Source organism: Macaca thibetana, chromosome 1 (genome assembly GCF_024542745.1).
Source record: "Macaca thibetana thibetana isolate TM-01 chromosome 1, ASM2454274v1, whole genome shotgun sequence".
Lineage (NCBI taxonomy): Eukaryota > Metazoa > Chordata > Mammalia > Primates > Cercopithecidae > Macaca > Macaca thibetana.
Genome location: NC_065578.1, coordinates 126,002,224 through 126,021,932, shown reverse-complemented (window position 1 = coordinate 126,021,932; position 19,709 = coordinate 126,002,224). Strand labels below are relative to the sequence as shown.

At 51.0% G+C, this 19,709-nt stretch overlaps 4 protein-coding genes across 49 annotated transcripts in view; 3 read left to right on the top strand and 1 right to left on the bottom strand.

The window, feature by feature from the left end:
• The window catches only part of S100A1 (S100 calcium binding protein A1), a 1,186,348-nt gene that overhangs the window by 86,600 nt on the left and 1,080,039 nt on the right, over positions 1 to 19,709 (bottom strand). The window contains exon 1 of one of the 45 annotated variants that reach the window (XM_050754185.1): positions 6,065 to 6,068. The exons of the other annotated variants lie outside the window; for them this stretch is intronic. The gene's annotated coding sequence lies outside the window, so the exon portion shown is untranslated. Of the gene's footprint in view, positions 1 to 6,064; positions 6,069 to 19,709 lie in introns of those variants that run through there. 45 annotated transcript variants of the gene reach the window in all.
• On the top strand, positions 849 to 3,146 carry S100A4 (S100 calcium binding protein A4). Its single transcript, XM_050756020.1, has 3 exons — positions 849 to 973; positions 1,960 to 2,115; positions 2,848 to 3,146. The coding sequence occupies exons 2-3, from the start codon at positions 1,975 to 1,977 to the stop codon at positions 3,010 to 3,012; spliced, it is 306 nt and encodes a 101-aa protein (XP_050611977.1). The 5' UTR covers positions 849 to 973; positions 1,960 to 1,974; the 3' UTR covers positions 3,013 to 3,146.
• S100A5 (S100 calcium binding protein A5) lies at positions 5,346 to 9,928 on the top strand. 2 transcript variants are annotated; one of them, XM_050755925.1, is made up of 3 exons: positions 5,346 to 5,379; positions 6,560 to 6,711; positions 9,639 to 9,779. In XM_050755925.1, the coding sequence occupies exons 2-3, from the start codon at positions 6,574 to 6,576 to the stop codon at positions 9,777 to 9,779; spliced, it is 279 nt and encodes a 92-aa protein (XP_050611882.1). In that variant the 5' UTR covers positions 5,346 to 5,379; positions 6,560 to 6,573. The 2 variants fall into 2 exon arrangements, with proteins under 2 accessions (XP_050611882.1, XP_050611872.1); XM_050755915.1 differs by lacking the exon at positions 5,346 to 5,379 and adding an exon at positions 6,065 to 6,135 and having other exon boundaries at positions 9,639 to 9,928.
• S100A6 (S100 calcium binding protein A6) lies at positions 10,764 to 12,448 on the top strand. The gene is made up of 3 exons (XM_050756603.1): positions 10,764 to 11,085; positions 11,674 to 11,832; positions 12,216 to 12,448. Exons 2-3 carry the CDS (start codon positions 11,695 to 11,697, stop codon positions 12,348 to 12,350), a joined length of 273 nt encoding a protein of 90 aa, XP_050612560.1. The 5' UTR covers positions 10,764 to 11,085; positions 11,674 to 11,694; the 3' UTR covers positions 12,351 to 12,448.

The window sequence follows — 19,709 nt, the reverse complement described above, 5'->3', positions numbered from 1 at the left end:
GACACTCATCCCAACTTGAAATGGCCCCTCCTGATACCCTCTTCGAACCTGAGATCTATCCGTGAGCCCCCACGTGTCACTGCCACTCCATACTCCATCACCACCTCACCCAGGACCTTTCCCACTGACGTTCCTGAAGGGGTCCCAGAGCCTCATTTGGGTGTGAACCTGTTCCCCTCCAGATCCCCCAGCCCCGGCCCCGAGCCTTACTTGGCATGGCAGGCAGTACTGGGCATGGAGATCCCTGCCCCATTTTTGTTTTTGAGTCTTTATTTTTTTAAGAGACAAGGTCTGCTGTGTTGCCCAGGCTGGAGAGCAGTGGCTTGAGCATAGCCAACTGCAGTCTCGAACTCCTGGGCTCAAACAATCCTCCTGTTTCAGCTTCCTGACTAGCTGGGACTACAGGCTACAGCCACGCTGCCCGTCTAATTAAAAACAAATTTTGTTTTTCCTTTTTATAGAGACAGAGGTCTCACTATGTTGCCTAGGCTGGTCTTGAACTCCTGGCCTCAGGCGATCCTCCCATCCCCCTCCCTAGCTTTTGTGTCACCACATTTCCAGGGCAATCTCCCATCTGTCACCCACCACCCCCTGCATCTTCTTTCCTAGCTCCCTGATGGAACTACTTCCTCCCTGTCCCCCATGCTCCAGGCACAGACTACCCCTTCCTCCACCTCTCTAAAACTCAGGCTGAGCTATGTACACTGGGTGGTGCCTATTGCATCCAGGTCCCTGCTGGTAACTGCTGGGGCTTACCCGTTACCCAAACAAGAGGCTTGGTTGCAAGGCTGGGCTGGTGGAGGGTGCTGTGGCACTTAACACATCAGCCCACAGCAGGAAGGCAGTATCCACTCTCCCCTGTCCCCTGCTATGGGCAGGGCCTGGCTGGGGTATAAATAGGTCAGACCGCTGGGCCGTCCCCATTCTTCCCCTCTCTACAACCCTCTCTCCTCAGCGCTTCTCTCTTGGTTTGGTGAGTTGTGTTGGCCTGACTGGCATGCAAGGGGTGTCAGAGGCCAGGGCTGGGGCAGGAGAAGGGGAAGCTGGTGGGGGCTAGATGTGCTAAAGAGATCCAGATGTGAGACTCTGATGTGGAACTCTGGGTAGAGTGTGTGCGTGGGTGTGCATGTGTGTGGGTGTGCATGTGTATGGGTGTGCATGTGTGTGGGTGTGCATGTGCACACACACACGTGCACGTAAGAGGGAGGAAAAAACCAACAGAAAAGCGAGCAAGTGGCTAGATTTGAGCTCTCCAGGTGCTTCCGAGATGTGGGCTTGCACATGCTGTTGCTATAGTATGTGTTGGTATGTATGTGCCCATGGGTATCTGCACTGGCTCATGTTTGCTGGGTTGCGCACTCGGGAGCAGGAAGCAAAGGAAAGGCAGAAGGCAACTGTGGGCGTTCGTCTGGTGGTGTGCCCCATGAGCCTCTGCCCTGCACGCAGCAGCCCAGCTCAAGAAGGAGCGTGGCCTCTGCACCTTCTCTTCCAACCCTTGCCTCTGCCATCTCACTTTGCCCCTCCCTACGCTGAGCACTAAGCAGCTGGTTTTTTCCGCTGCAGGCCCCTGGGCAGGACTCCAGCAGCCGCACCCAGTGCTGGGAGGGAGAAGAATGGCCAGGGCGGGGCCTTTGTGGCTGAGCCGTGGGAGTGGATAGACTGAGTGAGGGATGGAAAAAATGCTGTTGTTGAGGCGAGGCCTGGGAGGCCCTGGGAGCTTGCTGCCTGAATCTCCAGAGCCTGCGCAGTGGGTTCTGCAAATGTTCACTGCCCAGAGCATGTGTTCCCCACTGTGCACACCCTCCCCGCCAGGTGCTGGGCCCACTGCTCTGGGCTCCCCCAGGGAGGGAGCAGAGTCTCGCCAAGTGCTCCTGGAGGGATGGGAGGGGAGCCTGGCATTCTGAACACATCTCTGAGGGGTGGGGTAAATAAGAGGGTCTTTGTGCCTCCTGCTCCCAGATCCTGACTGCTGTCATGGCGTGCCCTCTGGAGAAGGCCCTGGATGTGATGGTGTCCACCTTCCACAAGTACTCGGGCAAAGAGGGTGACAAGTTCAAGCTCAACAAATCAGAGCTAAAGGAGTTGCTGACCCGGGAGCTGCCCAGCTTCTTGGGGGTGAGTGGGTAGTGGTTGAGTATGTCCCCACGTGGGGCATTTCCCACAGAGGAGGGCAGCAGTCTTGCTCTAGAGCACTAGCTACAGAGGGCATCTATCAGTGGGGTGACTGCCTGGGGTGGAAACACATTGAACACCACCGCTCACTGACTGGCCCCATATGCTGAAAGAGGGCTGAGAATGAATGTGTCAGACACTGCCAGATGCTTTGCACAACTTAACCGAAGGGAAGACTAAGCTCAGAGTGCTAAGTAACTTCCCAAGGTGGTCAGCGTACACAACTGCCATCTGGACCAGGACTGTCTGACTCTTGCCATCACGCCAACAGTGGACACTGTTTGAGTTTCTGTTTGGCTTGTAGATGTGAAGACACAGATGTGGAGATGATCACAGGCCTGCAGACATTCCCCTCAAACACTAACAATGTATATTTGTATCAAACATAATACAGTTTACATATTGCTTTCATGACTATTACTACCTCATGGGATTATTAGAGCAACCTTGGGTGAAAATGTAGTGGTTCCGTCATTTTTCCATTGCACCAGGTACTCAGACTTCCTTATCCAAGGAGTACCTTCTCCATCCTAGCTTAGCCTTGAGGGTTGGAGTTCCAAACTGGACCTCCCAAAGGAGCCTCCCTGAACTCTGGTCTGGGAGTAGAAACTGGGTCTGGTCCTGGCTCTCCCTACTGGGCTTCTGTTTTCTATCTGTAGCCTCTTCTCCCTCCAGAAAAGGACAGATGAAGCTGCATTCCAGAAGCTGATGAGCAACTTGGACAGCAACAGGGACAACGAGGTGGACTTCCAAGAGTACTGTGTCTTCCTGTCCTGCATCGCCATGATGTGTAATGAATTCTTTGAAGGCTTCCCAGATAAGCAGCCCAGGAAGAAATGAAAGCTTCTCTGATGTGGCTGGGGGTTCTGCCAGCTGGGGCCTTCCCTGTCGCCAGTGGGCACAGTGCCCCACCCTGGCTCCTTCAGACACGTGCTTGATGCTGAGCAAGTTCAATAAAGATTCTTGGAAGTTTTGAGGCTGATGGTTTGAGAGACTCTGGGGGCATGGGTTGGGGGCTGAGAGAGATGTTGTGGGGTGGTGGTGGGGAGAGCTGAAGTTTTATGGAGAGCAAACCAGTGAAGTCAGGGGAGGGATGCAGGATGACTATGAGTGTATGCACAGGCAATAAAGTTCACTCAGTGAGGTCAAAGCTGAGAAGGGGACCCCATAACCACCCCCTTGCCAAGGTTTGGAAAGCTCCAGCTGTGGGATCTCAGCCAGCCCACTTACCCCTCCCACCTCTCTCCAACCTTGCCTCTGACAGGATCTTGAACCGAGGCTGGAATTGAAGGTCACATCTGTTCCTGGCTGGGGTCTGGAATGGAGTTTGGGTGTCCTGGGAGGAAGTCAGAGGGAAAAGAATAAGACTGAGCTGCAGGGAGGAAGTACTTAGGTGACAGTGGGATGGGGAGGAGGGCTGGCACTTAGTGCTGACATTTACAGTCCAGGCTCTATCCTGCCACCCCCTTCCAGATCCCTGGCTTCAAACCACAGGGATGGATTAATCCTTTCCTGTCTGTGGCAGGATCAGGGAAGGCAATGTGGAGGGAGACCCGGCTGTTTGCAGCAGCATGAGAATACAGGCATTCTTGAATCCACCGTCTCTGCCACAAAGGTCCCTGGATGAGATCTGTTATCAGTCAGGAATCAAGCTCCTTCAGGGAAGGACAGGGGACCTCAGAAGAGATGAGTGGGGGTCAGTGGCTGGGGTGGGAGTGAGGCAAAGGGTGAGAAGGTGACCATAGTTTGGAGACAAAATTCCACATATGTGGAATTTTGATCTGATAAATGAAATTGAGATTATTTCCCCCCCACCCCAGAAAATATGAGGCATGATATTGCTTCCCCTTAAGTAGGTTCAAGGCCAGTGGTTCAAGGGTGCAGTGGTGGGCAGAGGTTAGACTTCAAGGCCCTGCCTGGCTGACACGGGGATCTTTAAGGAAGAAGTGCGTGGAGATCAGGCGCAGAGGCTGGAGGGCTTGGTCCCACTGACCTCCTCTTACGGGTCCTCTTTCCTCTCGTCACGTGGGGCTTTTCTCTCAGGTTTCAGAGGAGTGGGGCAGGTGACTCAGATGTTCCCTCAGGGTTTGACTGCAGAGACTTGGGAGGAATTTCAGTTCAGGAGAAAGTCTGCTGCCTTCCCCTGTCCTCTCCATCCACCCTCCCTGGGAGCACCCTCCCTGCGGCCTCCACCTGCATCACGCTGTCCTTCAGAGATGCCTGCTGCATAGCAACCAATCCCTGCTGCCTCTGCAACCTTGCCAGTTGGGGGTGGGGTGGAGTGGGGAGCAGTGGGAAGGCCTCCCAGGCTGGGGTGGGACTGTAGCAGTGACAGGCACTACACCCTGAGCCCAGGTCTGTTCTTGGACTGGTGGTAGAAGTACGTTGTTCTACTGTGGTAGAACAATGTCTGAGTGTCTCCTGGGATACAGGGAACTTCCCTGGCCCCTACTCCCTCCTTGACTGCAACCTGAGCCCGAACCCCCCTCCCCAATCCACAACCTCTACCCCAGTGCTGGGCCTTAGCCCTTCGCTGGGTGCCTTCCCTATTCCTGATTCTCAGTCCTCCATGCCAAGAGCCTCCGACAAGCCTTTCCTGCGAAGAGCAGTGAGGCCTAGAAGAAATCATTCATTTAAAAGCCCTTTAAAAACCTCTGGGTCCATATTAGCTCACGACCTTGACCATATCCTTCGCAGAAAATATCTTCCTCCACTGACCCCATCTCAAGGGCTGTCTTCTCTGCTTCTGGAGTGGGTGGCAGGAAGGGTGGGAGGGTCCTGATGCGGAGAGCTTCCTAGGACACGGGGAGATGGTGCCCTCTGTTTGGCCCACACCTCCGAAGTTTTCTTTCCAGGACAACCTGGTTTCCCTTCTTCGGCTTATTGTTCCATCAGATTTCAGATTGTGAGTTCTGATTTTTGGTCAGAAGAATAAAGTTTATGGGATTGGGGACGTGTGTGCTATGGGAACTCAGTGTGTCCCCAGCCCTCGTTTGTAAACAACGAAGGTGAGATTGGCAGAAGGGGTTTCTCCCCAGCTCCATCCTGGGAGGCTCTGACGTGAGCATCCCCAAGTCCCCAGCCCCTTCCCATGGGCCCTTTCTTTCCCCTGGTTTCCTGGGGACAGAGAGCAGGGGAATAAAGTCAGAAGGCAGTGAGAGGGAGCTGTGTCTGCTGCCTGGATTCTCTGGGCTCAATCCCACAGTGGTAAGTCCTTCCTTCTTATGTCCCTGTTTGTCTGCTATCTGGTGGATCACACTGGATGGTGAGGGTGACGAGCGGTGGTGACCTCCACCAAGGAGGCCTGGCCCCACAAGCGGGCATGCACTCGGGGAGGAAACGGCAGAGCCTTTGGAACTTCTTGAGAAATGGCTCTGGGGTGGAGGTGGGGGTCCGGACTAGCCAGGATGCTCCTGCAGGTGCACAGAGGCCCTTGCCTTCAACTGCGGCCCCAGTTGAGTCTCCTTGAGGTGGGAGAGGCTGAGGTTTTGGGTGGTGGGAGAGGAATGATGGGTCTGGTTTAAGAATGGCAGGGAGGGCTTTGGGCTGGAGGTGAGGACAGGATTAACCTGCAGTCCTCAAGTTCTGTGGGTGTTGCCTCCTTCCTCCCTGAGGGGGAAGTGGTTTTTAGTCTGAGTCACTTGAGCTCCATCCATCTCTTCCCTTGGCTGGGGGTGGCTGTGCCATTGGAATCCAGGCCTTTATTCAAGCGTAGTCTCTGGATCCAGGTTTTGGAATGATCCTGGAGATTTCAAGAGGCCCCCTGCTCTCCCTGCCTGCTGGCCTGTCTGTGTGTGCACTGCTCTGGGCCAGAGTCTGGAGACCAGTTGGGCCAGCTCAGCCACCTCCCTGCTGCTCCTTGTTGAGCCCTCATCTCCTAGTTCCAGCCCAGCCCCCTCTCAGCCCTGGACTCTCTCTTTGCCCTGTCCCCCACTTTAATAATGGGACACTCCTCGATATCAGGTGATTCAGGCACTGGGGGAAAGGCTGGTGACTAAGGTGGGAACTGTCTGTGGAAAACCAGTTCCTAGGCTGGAAGGGGCAGAGAGAAAATCGTGACCCTTGATCTGCTCCAGCATCTGCCACCAGGCTTTTTGAGGAGGTCGTCTTGTCATCTTTCTGCCCCAGGCCTCCTTTTCAACAACTCCCAAGCAGGAGAGTCTGCGGTCTGCTTTGGGGGCTGGCCGTTCTCCTTGTACCAGCTGCTCCAGGGTTTGCTGTGGGTCTCACTGTAACCTGTGCTGATACAGATGGGCGCTCTTGTTAGTGGATTTCGGTCTCATCTTGGGTTCCAGTCTCTTGTCTTTGAGGGAGGGGCCTCAGAGGTAGGCTAGTGCTGCTGGTGGTGACTTCCTGAGGAATGGGATCTTCCCTGCTCCCTCTGCAGAGCTGCACACTGTGATGGAGACCCCTCTGGAGAAGGCCCTGACCACTATGGTGACCACGTTTCACAAATATTCGGGGAGAGAGGGTAGCAAACTGACCCTGAGTAGGAAGGAACTCAAGGAGCTGATCAAGAAAGAGCTGTGTCTTGGGGAGGTAGGTGATTGTTCCCTCATCCTCCACCCCAAAGTCTGAGTACTCCCTCTGGGGGACACATACCTACTCCCAGGATCCTCCAGCCTAAGCCAGGGGCAGGATGGCCAAGGGCTACAGACAGAGACAAAGGAAGACGGTGGGGATTTGGGGCCAGCAAAACTCTAGCCCTCTGTGAAGGAGGATGCGTCAGGGTCTCACTGAGAAGGAGGAAGGGCTGAGTCTGGAGGGTTTAGAGAAGGAGATTGAGCCTTCGATGGTGCGGCTAGGCTTTCGCAGCAGTGGCAGAACCTGTGCTAGGGGTCGTGGGTGGTGAAGGGATGCAGGGTGTCCAGGTCCAGCTGTGTACAACCCAAGGGTAGGGACCCCGCCTGATTCTTCTCTGTGTGCACAGCATGGCCAGGGCTCTCCAATGGTGCTGGCTCTCCAACTGAAACTATGTTTACAAGTTACCCTATGTTGGCTGGGCGCGGTGGCTCAAGCCTGTAATCCCAGCACTTTGGGAGGCCGAGATGGGCGGATCACGAGGTCAGGAGATCGAGAGACGATCCCGGCTAACACGGTGAAACCCCGTCTCTACTAAAAAATACAAAAAAATAGCCGGGCGAGGTGGCGGGCGCCTGTAGTCCCAGCTACTCGGGAGGCTGAGGCAGGAGAATGGCATAAACCCGGGAGGCGGAGCTTGCAGGGAGCTGAGATCCGGCCACTGCACTCCAGCCTGGGTGACAGAGCAAGACTCCGTCTCAAAAAAAAAAAAAAAAAAAAAAAAAAAAAAAAAAAAGTTACCCTATGTTAACTCATAAACATAGGATAGCCAGGAGACAGAACTGGTTCTCACCAGATGGAGGTGGCGTGAGGGAGGTGACTGACAGAGGGGAAGGCCCAGGAGGTTATTATAATACAATATCCCTGAGGATAAATATATATATATAAAAATATAAATATATATACATATACATATATATATATATTTATTTATTTTTTTGAGACGGAGTCTTGCTCTGTCGCCCAGGCTGGAGTGCAGTGGCATGATCCTGGCTCACTGCAACCTCTGCCTCCTAGGTTCAAGTGATTCTCCTGCCTCAGCCTATTGAGTAACTGGGATTACAGGCACACACCATCATGCCCGGCTAATTTTTGTATTTTTAGTAGAGATGGGGTTTCACCATATTGGTCAGGCTGGTCTTGAACATCTGACCTAGTGATCCATCCGCCTCGGCCTCCCAAAGTGTTGGGATTACAGGCGTGAGCCACTGCGCCTGGCCAAGGATAAATAAGACTCTGTCACCCAGGTTAGAGTGCAGTGGTGTGCTCATGGCTCACTGTAGCCTTGAACTTTCAGGCTCAAGCGATTCTCTCACCTCAGCCTCCTGAGAAGCTAGGACTACAAGCGAGTACCACCATGATTAGATAATTTTTAAAATTTTTTGTAGAGATGGGGTCTCACTATTTTACCCAGGCTGTTCTTGAACTCCTGGTCTCTAATAATCCTATCGCCTCGTCCTCCCAAAGTGCTGAAATTACAAGCATGAGCCACTGTGCCTAGTCTTATTATTTTTACAGTTAAAAAAATCAATGCTCAAATGCATCAAATAACTTGCCTAAGGGGGCTGAACTGGAGTTCTGGGCCAGGCCGGTGAATTATCCTCCCTGTTTCCTTTAAAATTTGGCCTGGGTGCCTCTCCATCTATTACACCTTGAGCCCTGGTAGGCCCTCCCAGAAAGAAGGTCCACAGTGTGCCACATGGGCAGGGGACCAAAGCAGGGGTGGGCGTCCCCAGGCCTGATCTCTAGCTTCTGCCATGTTCCCTGCATCCTGGAGTTAATGAGGGCAAAGGGAGAGGCCACAGGTACAGTAGGGGTTAATTACAGAAGGAGAAACGCCCATGGGAGGGCCTGGCAATAACAGGAGCCCAGGCTGGGGACTAGGATCATATCACAGACAAGCAGTTTCCGCCTCCATAAGTCCCAATGTCTCCTGTGAAAACCTGTAGCTGATGGCAATGATGAGGAGACATCAGGATCTGCTTGTCTATATTTTCTTCCTGTTCCACCCAAAGGACCCTGACTCCATCGTCGTAGTGGAGCCAGGCTGGGACATCAGAGGACCAGACAAGAGTGCACAACTGGGCTCCAGGCAGGCCTCTTGCACAGCTCTCCTAGCAGCAGAGGGATGCAGTGGCTTCACAGCCCCGGTGCACTGCTCTCATTGAGAGACATTTTGTCTGGGCTTATTCTCACCTAGTCCTTAGAACGGGGAGAGAGTCACTCAGAGACTTGGATAACGCTCAGTGCCACATAATCAGCAAGGTTTTTTTTTGAGAAGGAGTTTCATTCTTGTTGTCCAGGCTGGAGTGCAATGCGCATGATCTTGCTCAATGCAACCTCTGTCTCTCAAGTTCAAGCGATTCTCCTGCCTCAGCCTTCCAAGTAGCTGGGATTACAGGGATGCACAATCATGCCCTGCTAATTCTGTATTTTCAGTAGAGATGGGGTTTCACCGTGTTGGTCAGGCTGGTCTTGAACTCCTGATGTCAGGTGATCTACCCGCCTCGGCCTCCCAAAGTGCTAGGATTACAGGTGTGAGCCACCGCGCCTGACCCAGCAAGCTGTTTTTATCAGGTGTTAGTATAAAACCCAGATGATTGTTTATTTGGCTGGGGGACAGTGTTGCAGGGAAGGCAGGATAGGCTAGCATTCCTGCTGTCATTTATTTCCATTCAGGAGTCAGGTCCCTGACCCCCTACTTCATGCCAGGCCCTTGCCTAGGTGTGGGCAGCAGGCAGACTCTGGGGGTCGAGATGCTGACAGTGTCACTGACTCAGCTGGGGCTCACACTGAGGTTTCAGGGTGGGTATGACACCATGCAGTGGTGCGAGGGCAGGGCTGGGAGTGGGGTCTGAGTTGTCCCTCCACCTGGGTCTGTGAAGATGAAGGACAACAGCATCGATGACTTGATGAAGAGCCTGGACAAGAATAGTGACCAGGAGATCGACTTCAAGGAGTACTCGGTGTTCCTGACCACGCTGTGCATGGCCTACAACGACTTCTTCCTAGAGGACAAGAAGTGACCTGGGCTGCCCTCCGCCCTTACCCTCCACCCCTTGCTGCTGACCTTGGCTGCTCCTCTCATGGACCCTCTTTGGCCCCCTGCCCTCCTCTCCCTCCCAGATGGACCCTTCCATGGGAGGAAATAAAGTTTCCATTGCAGGTGCTGGGAGTCTGGTTTTGAAGCTGTCTTGTCTACCTTGGCCTGGGGAGAGGGGAGCACAGGAGAGGTCTCTCCTTGAGTGGGTTGAGACAGCCTCTGCCTCTGGGGTTTACGGTCCTGGGGTTTCACTGCATTCTTCTCCTTCTTTGGTGTGGATGTCTCATTGGTCTTGTCGTGGCTTAGTTTTGCCTGCCTGGAAAACGGGGAAGTCAGGCCAGGCGGGAACTCTGCAAGGATGCAGAGGAAGCTAAGAGGGAAAGTTGCTTTGAGAGGAGGACACTGGGAGGGGTTGGGAGTGGCAGGCAGGCCTGACTTGTCCATAGCTCACCGGAGGCCACCTTGGCAGCACCTTTAGGAAGGGCAAGTCTGGCCTCCACACCAGCCCCCTCCCTCTTCTCCATTTCCCCTTCAACAGCACCCCTCTCATCTTCTCTGGGGGCCAATGCTTTCTTCTTTCCCTACCTCCTCCATCGAAATCTTTTCACAGGGGAGGGTCTGAAATAACGAATGGTGCTTACAGGGCTGGGTTCCCGCCTGCATGCACACTAACAGGAAAGGTGCTGTAGTGAATGGAATTTGGGGCAGTGAGGGGAAGGCGTGGAGATGTGGTAGGAACTTGTTGCTGTTGGGGGATGGGTGCCATAGATATCCTTTAGACTACAGGCTACTTCCCCTATCTCCTTTGGGGTGACCCTGAGTATTCTCTGAGGGACACCGGAATCCTGTGAGGCGCCCTCCTTGCCCACATTGACGCTGCGCTGGCTCGAGGGTCACATTCATGGTCTGGCAGAGGGAGCAGGGGTGACCGCCGCCGTCCGCCTCCTGCTCCCCTTGCCGAGTCACGTGTCACGAAGAGCAAACTGAGCAAAGTGAGCTGCGCAGATGAGGGGAGACTCGTCGTCACCGGGCTTGCAGTGGCATCTGCTGGGCTCCCCCATCCCGTCCTAACCCGGAACAGCCCCGGGCAGGAGGCGTGGAAAGTCGAGGGGAGAAACTGCGAATGTGTGTTGTGTAAGCCAAGGCGCAGGGTGGGGCGCGGGCGGGACTTGGGCGGGTGGGGTGGGCTTGGCCGAGCCTCCGGGGCATCGACCGCTATAAGGCCAGCCGGACTGCGACACAGCCCATCCCCTCGACCGCTCCCGTCGCACTTGGCCGCCTCCCTACCGGTGAGTTCTCGCCAGGAGCCCTGGGTACTTCCCAGGGCCAGCCGTCCTCACGCTGGGGCTCCAGCCATCCCCTGCCCCGTCCAGCTGCTGGATCCAGACTGGGGCCGTCTGTGGCGCTCCCCCGCTGGAGGGATAGTCAGAAGCAGCAGTGCTGTGCCAGGCAGGCCTTGGGCTAAGGGATCCCAATGGGGTGTGCTCTTTTGGGGTGCGGAAGGGAGTGCCCTGGGTGTGTCATTGCCACCACGTGTGGCCCTGTGAGGCTGTGCTTAAGCTGCCTGTGCAGCCTCTATCCCCTTCCCCTGCCCAGCCATACTCCCTAACTTCTGGATCCCCTGAAGGACAGTTCTCAGCTGTGCCCAAAGCTACTGTTCCTATATGCTTCTTAGAATCCTTAAGCCACCTCTCCTGCCTTGACCCTAGTCTTCTCTCTCCTTCCCCTTCAAGTCCTGGGCTGTCTCCTGATGCCATTGTGTGTGGCCTGAGACTGGGTGGTTCCAGAGGGGTCAGGGCTAGTGCAGGCAGCATTATTGGGCGGTGTGGGTGAGAAGTCCTTGCTCCCATGGCACTGACAAGGCCCTCTGCTGCCAGCTCCAAGTCCAGCCCTCAGCCATGGCATGCCCCCTGGATCAGGCCATCGGCCTCCTTGTGGCCATCTTCCACAAGTACTCCGGCAGGGAGGGTGACAAGCACACCCTGAGCAAGAAGGAGCTGAAGGAGCTGATCCAGAAGGAGCTCACCATTGGCTCGGTGAGTGGCCTCCTCTGCAGGACCCCTTTTCCCACCCTTGTCCTTTGGAAGCAGGATTAGGGGAGGGAGAGGTGCCAGGTGCATCTGACTCATATTTACCCACATTCTGAGGCCCTGGTCCACATGTCTTACTGAGCTGTAGACCCACTCTCCCAGAGGGTAGGGGATGCTCCCAGCCTGATATCCATCGCTCCAAATGAGGGCCAGTAACTGAGGAGTAGCTGAGGAGAAGTAATGCCAAAGTGAAACTCAAGGTGGACATAGGTCCTTGGTGATGAGGGAGCACAGATCCACTTGCAGAGATGGCTGCCTGGGAGGGGGAAGCGGAAGAATCCAAGATTGTCATCACCACTGAGTCTGGATTTCACATTCTAACACGTTAGAAGCTGCAGGATGCTGAAATTGCAAGGCTGATGGAAGACTTGGACCGGAACAAGGACCAGGAGGTGAACTTCCAGGAGTATGTCACCTTCCTGGGGGCCTTGGCTTTGATCTACAATGAAGCCCTCAAGGGCTGAAAATAAATAGGGAAGATGGAGTCACCCTCTGGGGGTCCTCTCTGAGTCAAATCGAGTGGTGGGTAATTGTACAATAAATTTTTTTTTGGTCAAATTTACCCTTGTGTCCTGGTTTCCGAATTATTTCTGTTCCTCCTTGACTTAGTGGGGCACCAGCCATCGGAAGATTTGCTCATAGTCAACCTCTGAAAATGACTCATTGACTCGCCAGGCCAGGGGACCCACCCTGACAAGGCTCCCTCTAGCACATAAGGTGCCTTTATGTGAATGAGGAGAGATGCCCCTCTTGGCAATGCCATCCTAAGGAAAGCCTCAAGTGGTTTCCAGTAGAGAGTGTCCTGGGATGAGCTTGGAGATGGAAATGGTCCCTGGGCTGGGATGTGATGGAGTTTGGGGGCCTGGAAGTGGGGCAGAGATAGTTCCAGAGGCTCCCAGATGAGTTTTGCTCTGGGTGTGGCAAGAAGGGCCCTGGGGTGGGGCAAGTCCCCTTTCTCACCACAGTGCAGGGGGCAGATAGGACACATCTGAGATGCCTGAGGCTTGGCTGGGGGAGTTTCCTAGACCAGTGAGGACGCTGTGTGACTGAGTCTACTGCGGCTGCGCAGGTCCCAGGTGGAGTTGGGGAGGCACACTCTAGGAGTGTGTCCCTGCATTCAGGGATGAGGGCCTTTTTGTTGGAATGGTGGTCTGAGGAGCTGGCAGCTGCACCAACACGTGAACCAGGGGGTGCTCAGTAATGGGGCGGGGTGTCTCTGCAGCCTCAGCATAATGACTCATTCGGCACTTCCACGGGATCCCAGCCTGGATCTCAGCCCCATCAGAGAAGATGACTAATTGAATTACTGTCCATCGTCTGCATTAGTGTTTTCAGGCAGGAGGGAAGAGGGTAAGGAGGGTAAATGCTGTTTCCGGATGATGCCACATCATTCAGCCTCTCTAGGCCTAGTCCGAGCTGGGCAAGTCCACCTCTAGCTCCTGGGGAAGAGATCTTGACTTTAGATGGAGACCATATCCTTCCGTCCCTCTCACCTCCCCCTCTTCCCTTGGGGGTCCAACTTTGTGGAATTAAGTTGTCTTCTGAATCCACTGGGTGGGGATTGGTAAACAGCTGGGAGCCGCACCTTCTTGGAGCCCCTCCTTCTCTATTGCCTCCCCTGTCCTGCAGGGAGAAGTCGCGCTGTTGGCTGCAAGAGACCGGGGACCGAATTCCCCCTCTGCACAGCCGTGCCCAAGCCTTGGCTCTATTCAGCTCCCTCTGGAAAAGTACGCACTCCCCAACCCCTCCCGCGCCCCGCTAGGTTCCCGCCCTACGCCCCTTTCCTCCCCCTTTCTTCCAGTTCCTCGCCGCCTATCTTCCAGTGGCGGACAACTTGGGGCTCGGAGCGAGCGCCCTCCTGTGAGCAGAGAGCAGCAGGCAGCGGGGACAGTCGGGTTGGTTTTCTTGAGCCTCTGGCAGGGGCCTGCCGTAGGTCTGGTGGCCTGGCAGTCACCGAGTCCTTAGAAGAGGAAGACAGAATAGGGCGCCCCGGGAACGTCAGGGTAGGTGATCCTTTGGCTCCCGGCAATCAGCCCTAGAATTAAGCAACTTAGCTTCACAATCGACACACCTACCACAAGTAAGTCCATGAGGGAAAGGCGGTCCCTTTGTAAAGACAAATGGAATCTGAACCTGAACCCTGCGCCTCCCCTCCCCCACCTGCAACTCTTCTGCAAGGCTGGAAGACCTTCGTACAAATAAATGCTGCCTGCGGAGAGGGAAGAGGAAGCCCGCTGCTGCGGGGAGGGGATGCTCAGGCAAGGCAGTCCGCCGGGCGTTCCTGGGGAGCTCTGGTGGGTGGGTAGGCCACCGGTGCAGGGGAATCAACACAGGTGCACGGTCCACCTGCTAAGTAAACAGGCGTGTCCTTTCGTTTCTGCTTCTCCACAGTGGTGGAGGGGAACGGGAACATGGATTTCAAGAATAAGACAAAAAACAAAACAAACAGCAAATCTTTAGGGGTATAATTTTTAAGTTTTTTTTTTTTTTGGCAGGGGAGGGGAGGGAAGCAGTATTTACAATGGAATATGGTAGGTGCAGCAGTCAAATGGTGGAATTGGGTGTGGAGAGGTGCACAGACTGGACATTTTATTGCTCCAACCAACTTTTTTTTTTTTTTTTTTTTTTTTGAGACGGAGTCTCACTGTGCTGCCCAGGCAGGAGTGCAGTGGCCGGATCTCAGCTCACTGCAAGCTCTGCCTCCCGGGTTTACGCCATTCTCCTGCCTCAGCCTCCCGAGTAGCTGGGACTACAGGCGCCCGCCACGTCGCCCAGCTAGTTTTTTTTGTATTTTTTTTAGTAGAGACGGGGTTTCACCGTGTTAGCCAGGATGGTCTCGATACTCCAACCAACTTAAAGTTGTAACTGAATCCTTTTAGCTCACTGTTGAGTATGGTGTGGGCTTATAGGATGGGGAAAAGTTAGGATGTGAGCTGAGGGCTTCGTGAGAGGTAACTTTACTTTTCTGAAGGTTGAGCAGTGGGAGTGGCTCTACATCTCTCCACTTCCTTCAGCTGAGGTCAGCCCATTACTGACATTAATCCTACAATCTAACCACCCTAACGCCGGTGAAGCTGCAGCAGCAGCACCACAGACCATCTCTGTAAGCTGGGGCGGGCCCCAGGTAAGGGGGTTTAGGACTGAGTTACAGGAAGTGGCTCTCTGTTTTTTGCCAAGCAAATAGGAAATTGTCAAGAATAATGCCACCATCTTTGTATAAGACCACACTTGTATAGCAACTTCGTTTTCATGAGGTGCCTATCATAGCCATTGCCTCTGGTCATCTTCAGAAGATTTATGTATAGTATGTATTATTTTATTTTAATAGAGACTGTTTCTCTCTGTTGCCCAGGATAGAGTGCAGTGACACTATCATAGCTCATGGCAGCCTCCAATTCCTGGGCTCCAGTGTTCCTCTCACCTCAGCCTCCCGAGTAGCTAGGACTACAGGTGTGCACCAACATGTCTGGCTAATTTATTTTTTGTAGAGATGAGGTCCTGCTGTTTTGCTCAAGCTGGGCTTGAATTCCTGACCTCAAGTGATCCTCCCTACTTGGCCTCCCAAAGTGCTGGGATTAAGGTGTGAGCCATGTGAGCCGCTGTGCTCAGCTTGTATAGTATATATTATTAACCCCACTGGACAAGTGAAAGAGTGAGCTACAGGGAAGCCATTGCCTCTACCCAGGCCAGACTGTAAGTTAAGAGGGAACTGTGAGCAGAGCTGAGTTCTCCTGATTCCAGGCCAGCTCGTTAGTGCCTGGCTCATGATATTCTTTAACCATTTCTTCCTTATCTTTTTCTCTTAAATGTTTTAATTAGATATTGGGAATATATAAAACTGTTTATAGACTACATCTAAGATACAAGAACAATGACACAAAACCCACCCAGTTTAACAAGTGAAAGTTACCATTACCTTCTAATTCCCTAACTTGTCTTCCCTATCCCATTTTCTTCCCTCTCAGTGGAACCGCTATCTGGTAATACTATTTGTCATTTCCTTTCTTAATAATTTTTACCACACGTATTTTCATCTCTAAAAAATATATGGGTTTACATTATTGTGAGTTTTATGTAAATGGAATAATATCATGTGCATTGTTCTGTTATTGGCTGTTTTTCACTCAACATTATGTTTGAGATTTATCCAAGTTGCTCCAGTTTGCTAGATTTCACTGCTATGCAAGAGTTCATCATATGACTACAACATTATTTATCCTGGCCGTTGCTGATTATCATTTTGGGTTATTTCTATTTTTCCCATTACAAACAGTGCTTCTGTGACCATTTCTGTAGATATCTCCCAGGATTCGTGCCAGAGGTTTGTACCTATGTGTGGAATTGCTGGAGGTTTGTACCTATGTGTGGAATTGCTGGAGGTTTGTACTTATGTGTGGAATTGCTGGAGGTTTGTACTTATGTGTGGAATAGCTGGAGGTTTGTACCTATGTGTGGAATTGCTGGAGGTTTGTACCTATGTGTGGAGTTGCTGGTGTGTAGAGTACTCACGCTTTCAGTTCTACTAGAAAATGCCACCTTGTTTTTCAAAGTTATTGTATTAATTTGCACTCATACCAGCTTTGCATGTTCCATTTACTCCACATCCTTATTTTTTGTTGGGCTAATTTTTTTTTGGTGCCTAGTATGAAATGTTAACCGATTTTTAAAATTTGTATTTCCCGGATTACTGACGATTCTGAGCATTTTTTTTTTTTTTTAAAGTAGAGACAGGGTTTCACCATGTTAGCCAGGATAGTCTCAATCTCCTGACCTCATGATTCGCCTGCCTCGGCCTCCCAAAGTGCTGGGATTATAGGCGTGAGTCACTGCGCCCGGCCAAGCATCTTTTCATATATTTATTGGCCATAAGTTTCTGGTCAAGATTTTTTCTCTTGTCCTTATATATGTTGCAATTGTCATCTAGTTTGTGGCTTGTTTTTTTACTCTCTTTAAGGACTGAAAAATAGGAAGGTATTAATTTACTTTTTTCTTTTTTTTTGAGACAGGGTCTTGCTCTGTTGCCCATGCTGGAGTACAGTGGTGCAATCTTGGCTCACTGCAACTTCCACCTCCCAGGGTCAAGCAATCCTCCCACCTCAGCCTCCTGAGTTGCTGGGACTATAGGTGTGTATCACCATGCCTGCCTAATTTTTTTGTAGCGATGAGGTCTCACTATGTTGCCCAGGCTGGTCTCAAAATCCTGGGCTCAAGTGATGCTCACACCTCAACCTCCCAAAGTGTTGGGCTTGCAGGTGTGAGCCACCCTGCCCCACCTAGATTTTTAAAATACCTTTGAATAACATGTTATCATTTTCAGCATGCATGTACTTAATTGTACAATTTATTGACATTGTTGCAAATGCCATATTTTTTTGTTTATGGAAAGGCCAACCTCTGTAACTTTTTTTTAATATTTTATTTTTAATTATTATTATTTTTAAAAAGAGATGAGATCTCACTGTGCTGTCCAGGCTAGTCTTGAACTCTTGGGCTCAAGCAATCCTTTCACCTCAGCCTCCCAAAGTGCTGGGATTACAGGCATGAGCCACCATGCCTGGCTTATAAAATATTTAAAGAGATTTATTCTGAGCCACATGTGAAGACCATGACCCATGACACAGGTTTAGGAGGTCCTGAGACCATGTGACCAAGGTGGTTGGGTTATAGCTTGATTTTATACATTTTAGGGTGACAGAAGTTACAGGCAGACATCAACACATTAAGGTATACACTGATTTGGTCTGGAAAGATAGGACATCTCAAAGTGAAGACTTACAGGTCATACGTGAATTCAAAGAATTTCTGATTGGCAATTGATTGAAAAAGTTAAATTATTACCTGAAGACCTGGAATCAATAGAAAGGAGGGTCTGGGTTAAGATAAAGGATTGTGGAGACCAAAGTTCTTATTATGTAGATGAAGTTTCATAGGTGGCCACCCTTAGAGACACTAGATGGCAAATATTTCCTATTCAGATGTTTAAAAGATGCTAGACTCTCAGCTAATCTCTTCTATGTTTTTCATGTGCAACATGATTTTTTATTGATGCCTAATAGTTGTACATATTTATGGGGTACATGTGGTATTTTGAAACAAATACACAATATGTAATGATCAAATCAGAGTAATTAGGTATCCATCACCTCAAGCATTTACCATTTCTTTGTGTTGGGAACATTCTATATCTTTTTTTCTAGCTGTTTTGAAATTTGTTATAAATTCTTGTTAACTAAAGTTCCCTTGCTGTGTTATGGAACACTGGAACTGACTCCTTCTGTTTAACTGTATTTTTGTACCTATTAACCAACTTCTCTTCATCCTCCCCTCTCCTCTACCCTTCCCAGCGTGTGGGAATCACCATCCTACTCTCTGCCTTTATGAGATTTACTTTTTTAGCTCGCAGATATGAGGGAGAACATTTGATGTTTGTATTTCTGTATCATGCTGCAAGTGAGATGACTTCATTCTTTTTTTGTGAATGACTAGTATCCCATCGTGTATATATACTGCATTTCCTTTATTCATTCATCCATTAATGGACACTTAGGCTGATTCCATATCTTGACTATTGTAAATAGTGCTGTAATAAACATGAGGATGTAGATATCCCTTTGATATACTGATTTTCTTTCCTTTTGATATGTTACCAGCAGTGGGATTGCTGAGTCGTATGACAGATCTATTTTCACTTTATTGAGGAACCTCCATACTGTTCTCCATTGTGGCTGTACTAATTTACATTCCCACCAAGAATAGACTCGTGTTCTCCCTTCTGCACATCCTTGCCAGCATCTGTTATTTTCCGTCCTTTTGATAATAGACATTTTGTTGATACCCCATTTTAACTGAGATGAGATATCTCATTATTGTTTAGATTTGCATTTTTCTGATGATTAGTGATGCTGAACATTTTTTCATATACTTCTTGGCCATTTGTATGTCTTTAAAAATTTTTAAACAATTTTATTGAGGTATATATTTTTTATATATATATAATATATGAAATTTTTTTTTTTAGATGGATTCTCACTTTGTCACCCAGGCTGCAGTGCAGTGGCCTGATCACAGCTCATTGCAACCTCCAACCTGCTGGGTTCAAGTGATTTTCCTGCCTCAGCTTCCCAGGTAGCTGGGATTACAGGCACCCGTCACCATCCCTGGCTAATTTTTGTATTTTTAGTAGAGACAGGGTTTCGCCATGTTGGCCAGGCTGGTCTTAAATTCCTGACTTCAAGTGATCTGCCTGCCTCGGCCTCCCAAAGTGTTGGGATTACAGGCGTGAGCCTTTTAGCCACTGCATGGTGTAGTGGCAGCACCCTACCACCCTTGTTTATTTCCCATTAGGGGGAGCCTTAGCACCCCAGGCCTACATGGTTTGGGACAAATTTTTCCCCCTTCACAACTCACCAGGTAAGGTGAGATCTTTTCAGCTGGAGAAGAGAGCCCCTTTAGCTCACGGCCATCAGGGGTTAAGATTCCTTCCCAGGAGCCCTTTGGCTTCCAGGGCAGTCCTGTTTCCACTGGCTGAGCTTGTGGCAGAGGGGCCGAGCCATACAGAGCTTTTTCCCATTTATTTTATTGGGGCACTTGGTCTTTTATCGACCTGGCCTTCTGCACCGATGGCAATTACTTGGACGAGTGCTTTTAAGGTGAAACATGGAGGGGGCTGAGGGCTTGTGAAGCAGCCAGCAGTTGAGTCTGCCTCTTGTCTCTGCATTTTTCTTTCTCTTTTTAGTCCTGTTGTCCTTATTCTGCTCTCAATTATAAAAGACTGAAGAGGTTAATTTGAGGATTTCCTGCATAGCGGCCATGCTGTATTACAC

What these genes read in the sequence shown, in the direction of transcription:
- S100A6 (XM_050756603.1), top strand. Translation starts at nt 11,695, where the DNA reads ATGGCATGCCCCCTGGATCAGGCCATCGGCCTCCTTGTGGCCATCTTC. An exon ending in AGGAGCTCACCATTGGCTCG is followed by an intron (nt 11,833 to 12,215) that starts GTGAGTGGCCTC and finishes CTAACACGTTAG; the next exon opens with AAGCTGCAGGATGCTGAAAT.
- S100A4 (XM_050756020.1), top strand. Translation starts at nt 1,975, where the DNA reads ATGGCGTGCCCTCTGGAGAAGGCCCTGGATGTGATGGTGTCCACCTTC. An exon ending in AGCTGCCCAGCTTCTTGGGG is followed by an intron (nt 2,116 to 2,847) that starts GTGAGTGGGTAG and finishes TTCTCCCTCCAG; the next exon opens with AAAAGGACAGATGAAGCTGC.
- S100A5 (XM_050755915.1), top strand. Translation starts at nt 6,114, where the DNA reads ATGGGACACTCCTCGATATCAG. An exon ending in GGGACACTCCTCGATATCAG is followed by an intron (nt 6,136 to 6,559) that starts GTGATTCAGGCA and finishes CTCCCTCTGCAG; the next exon opens with AGCTGCACACTGTGATGGAG. An exon ending in AAGAGCTGTGTCTTGGGGAG is followed by an intron (nt 6,712 to 9,638) that starts GTAGGTGATTGT and finishes GGGTCTGTGAAG; the next exon opens with ATGAAGGACAACAGCATCGA.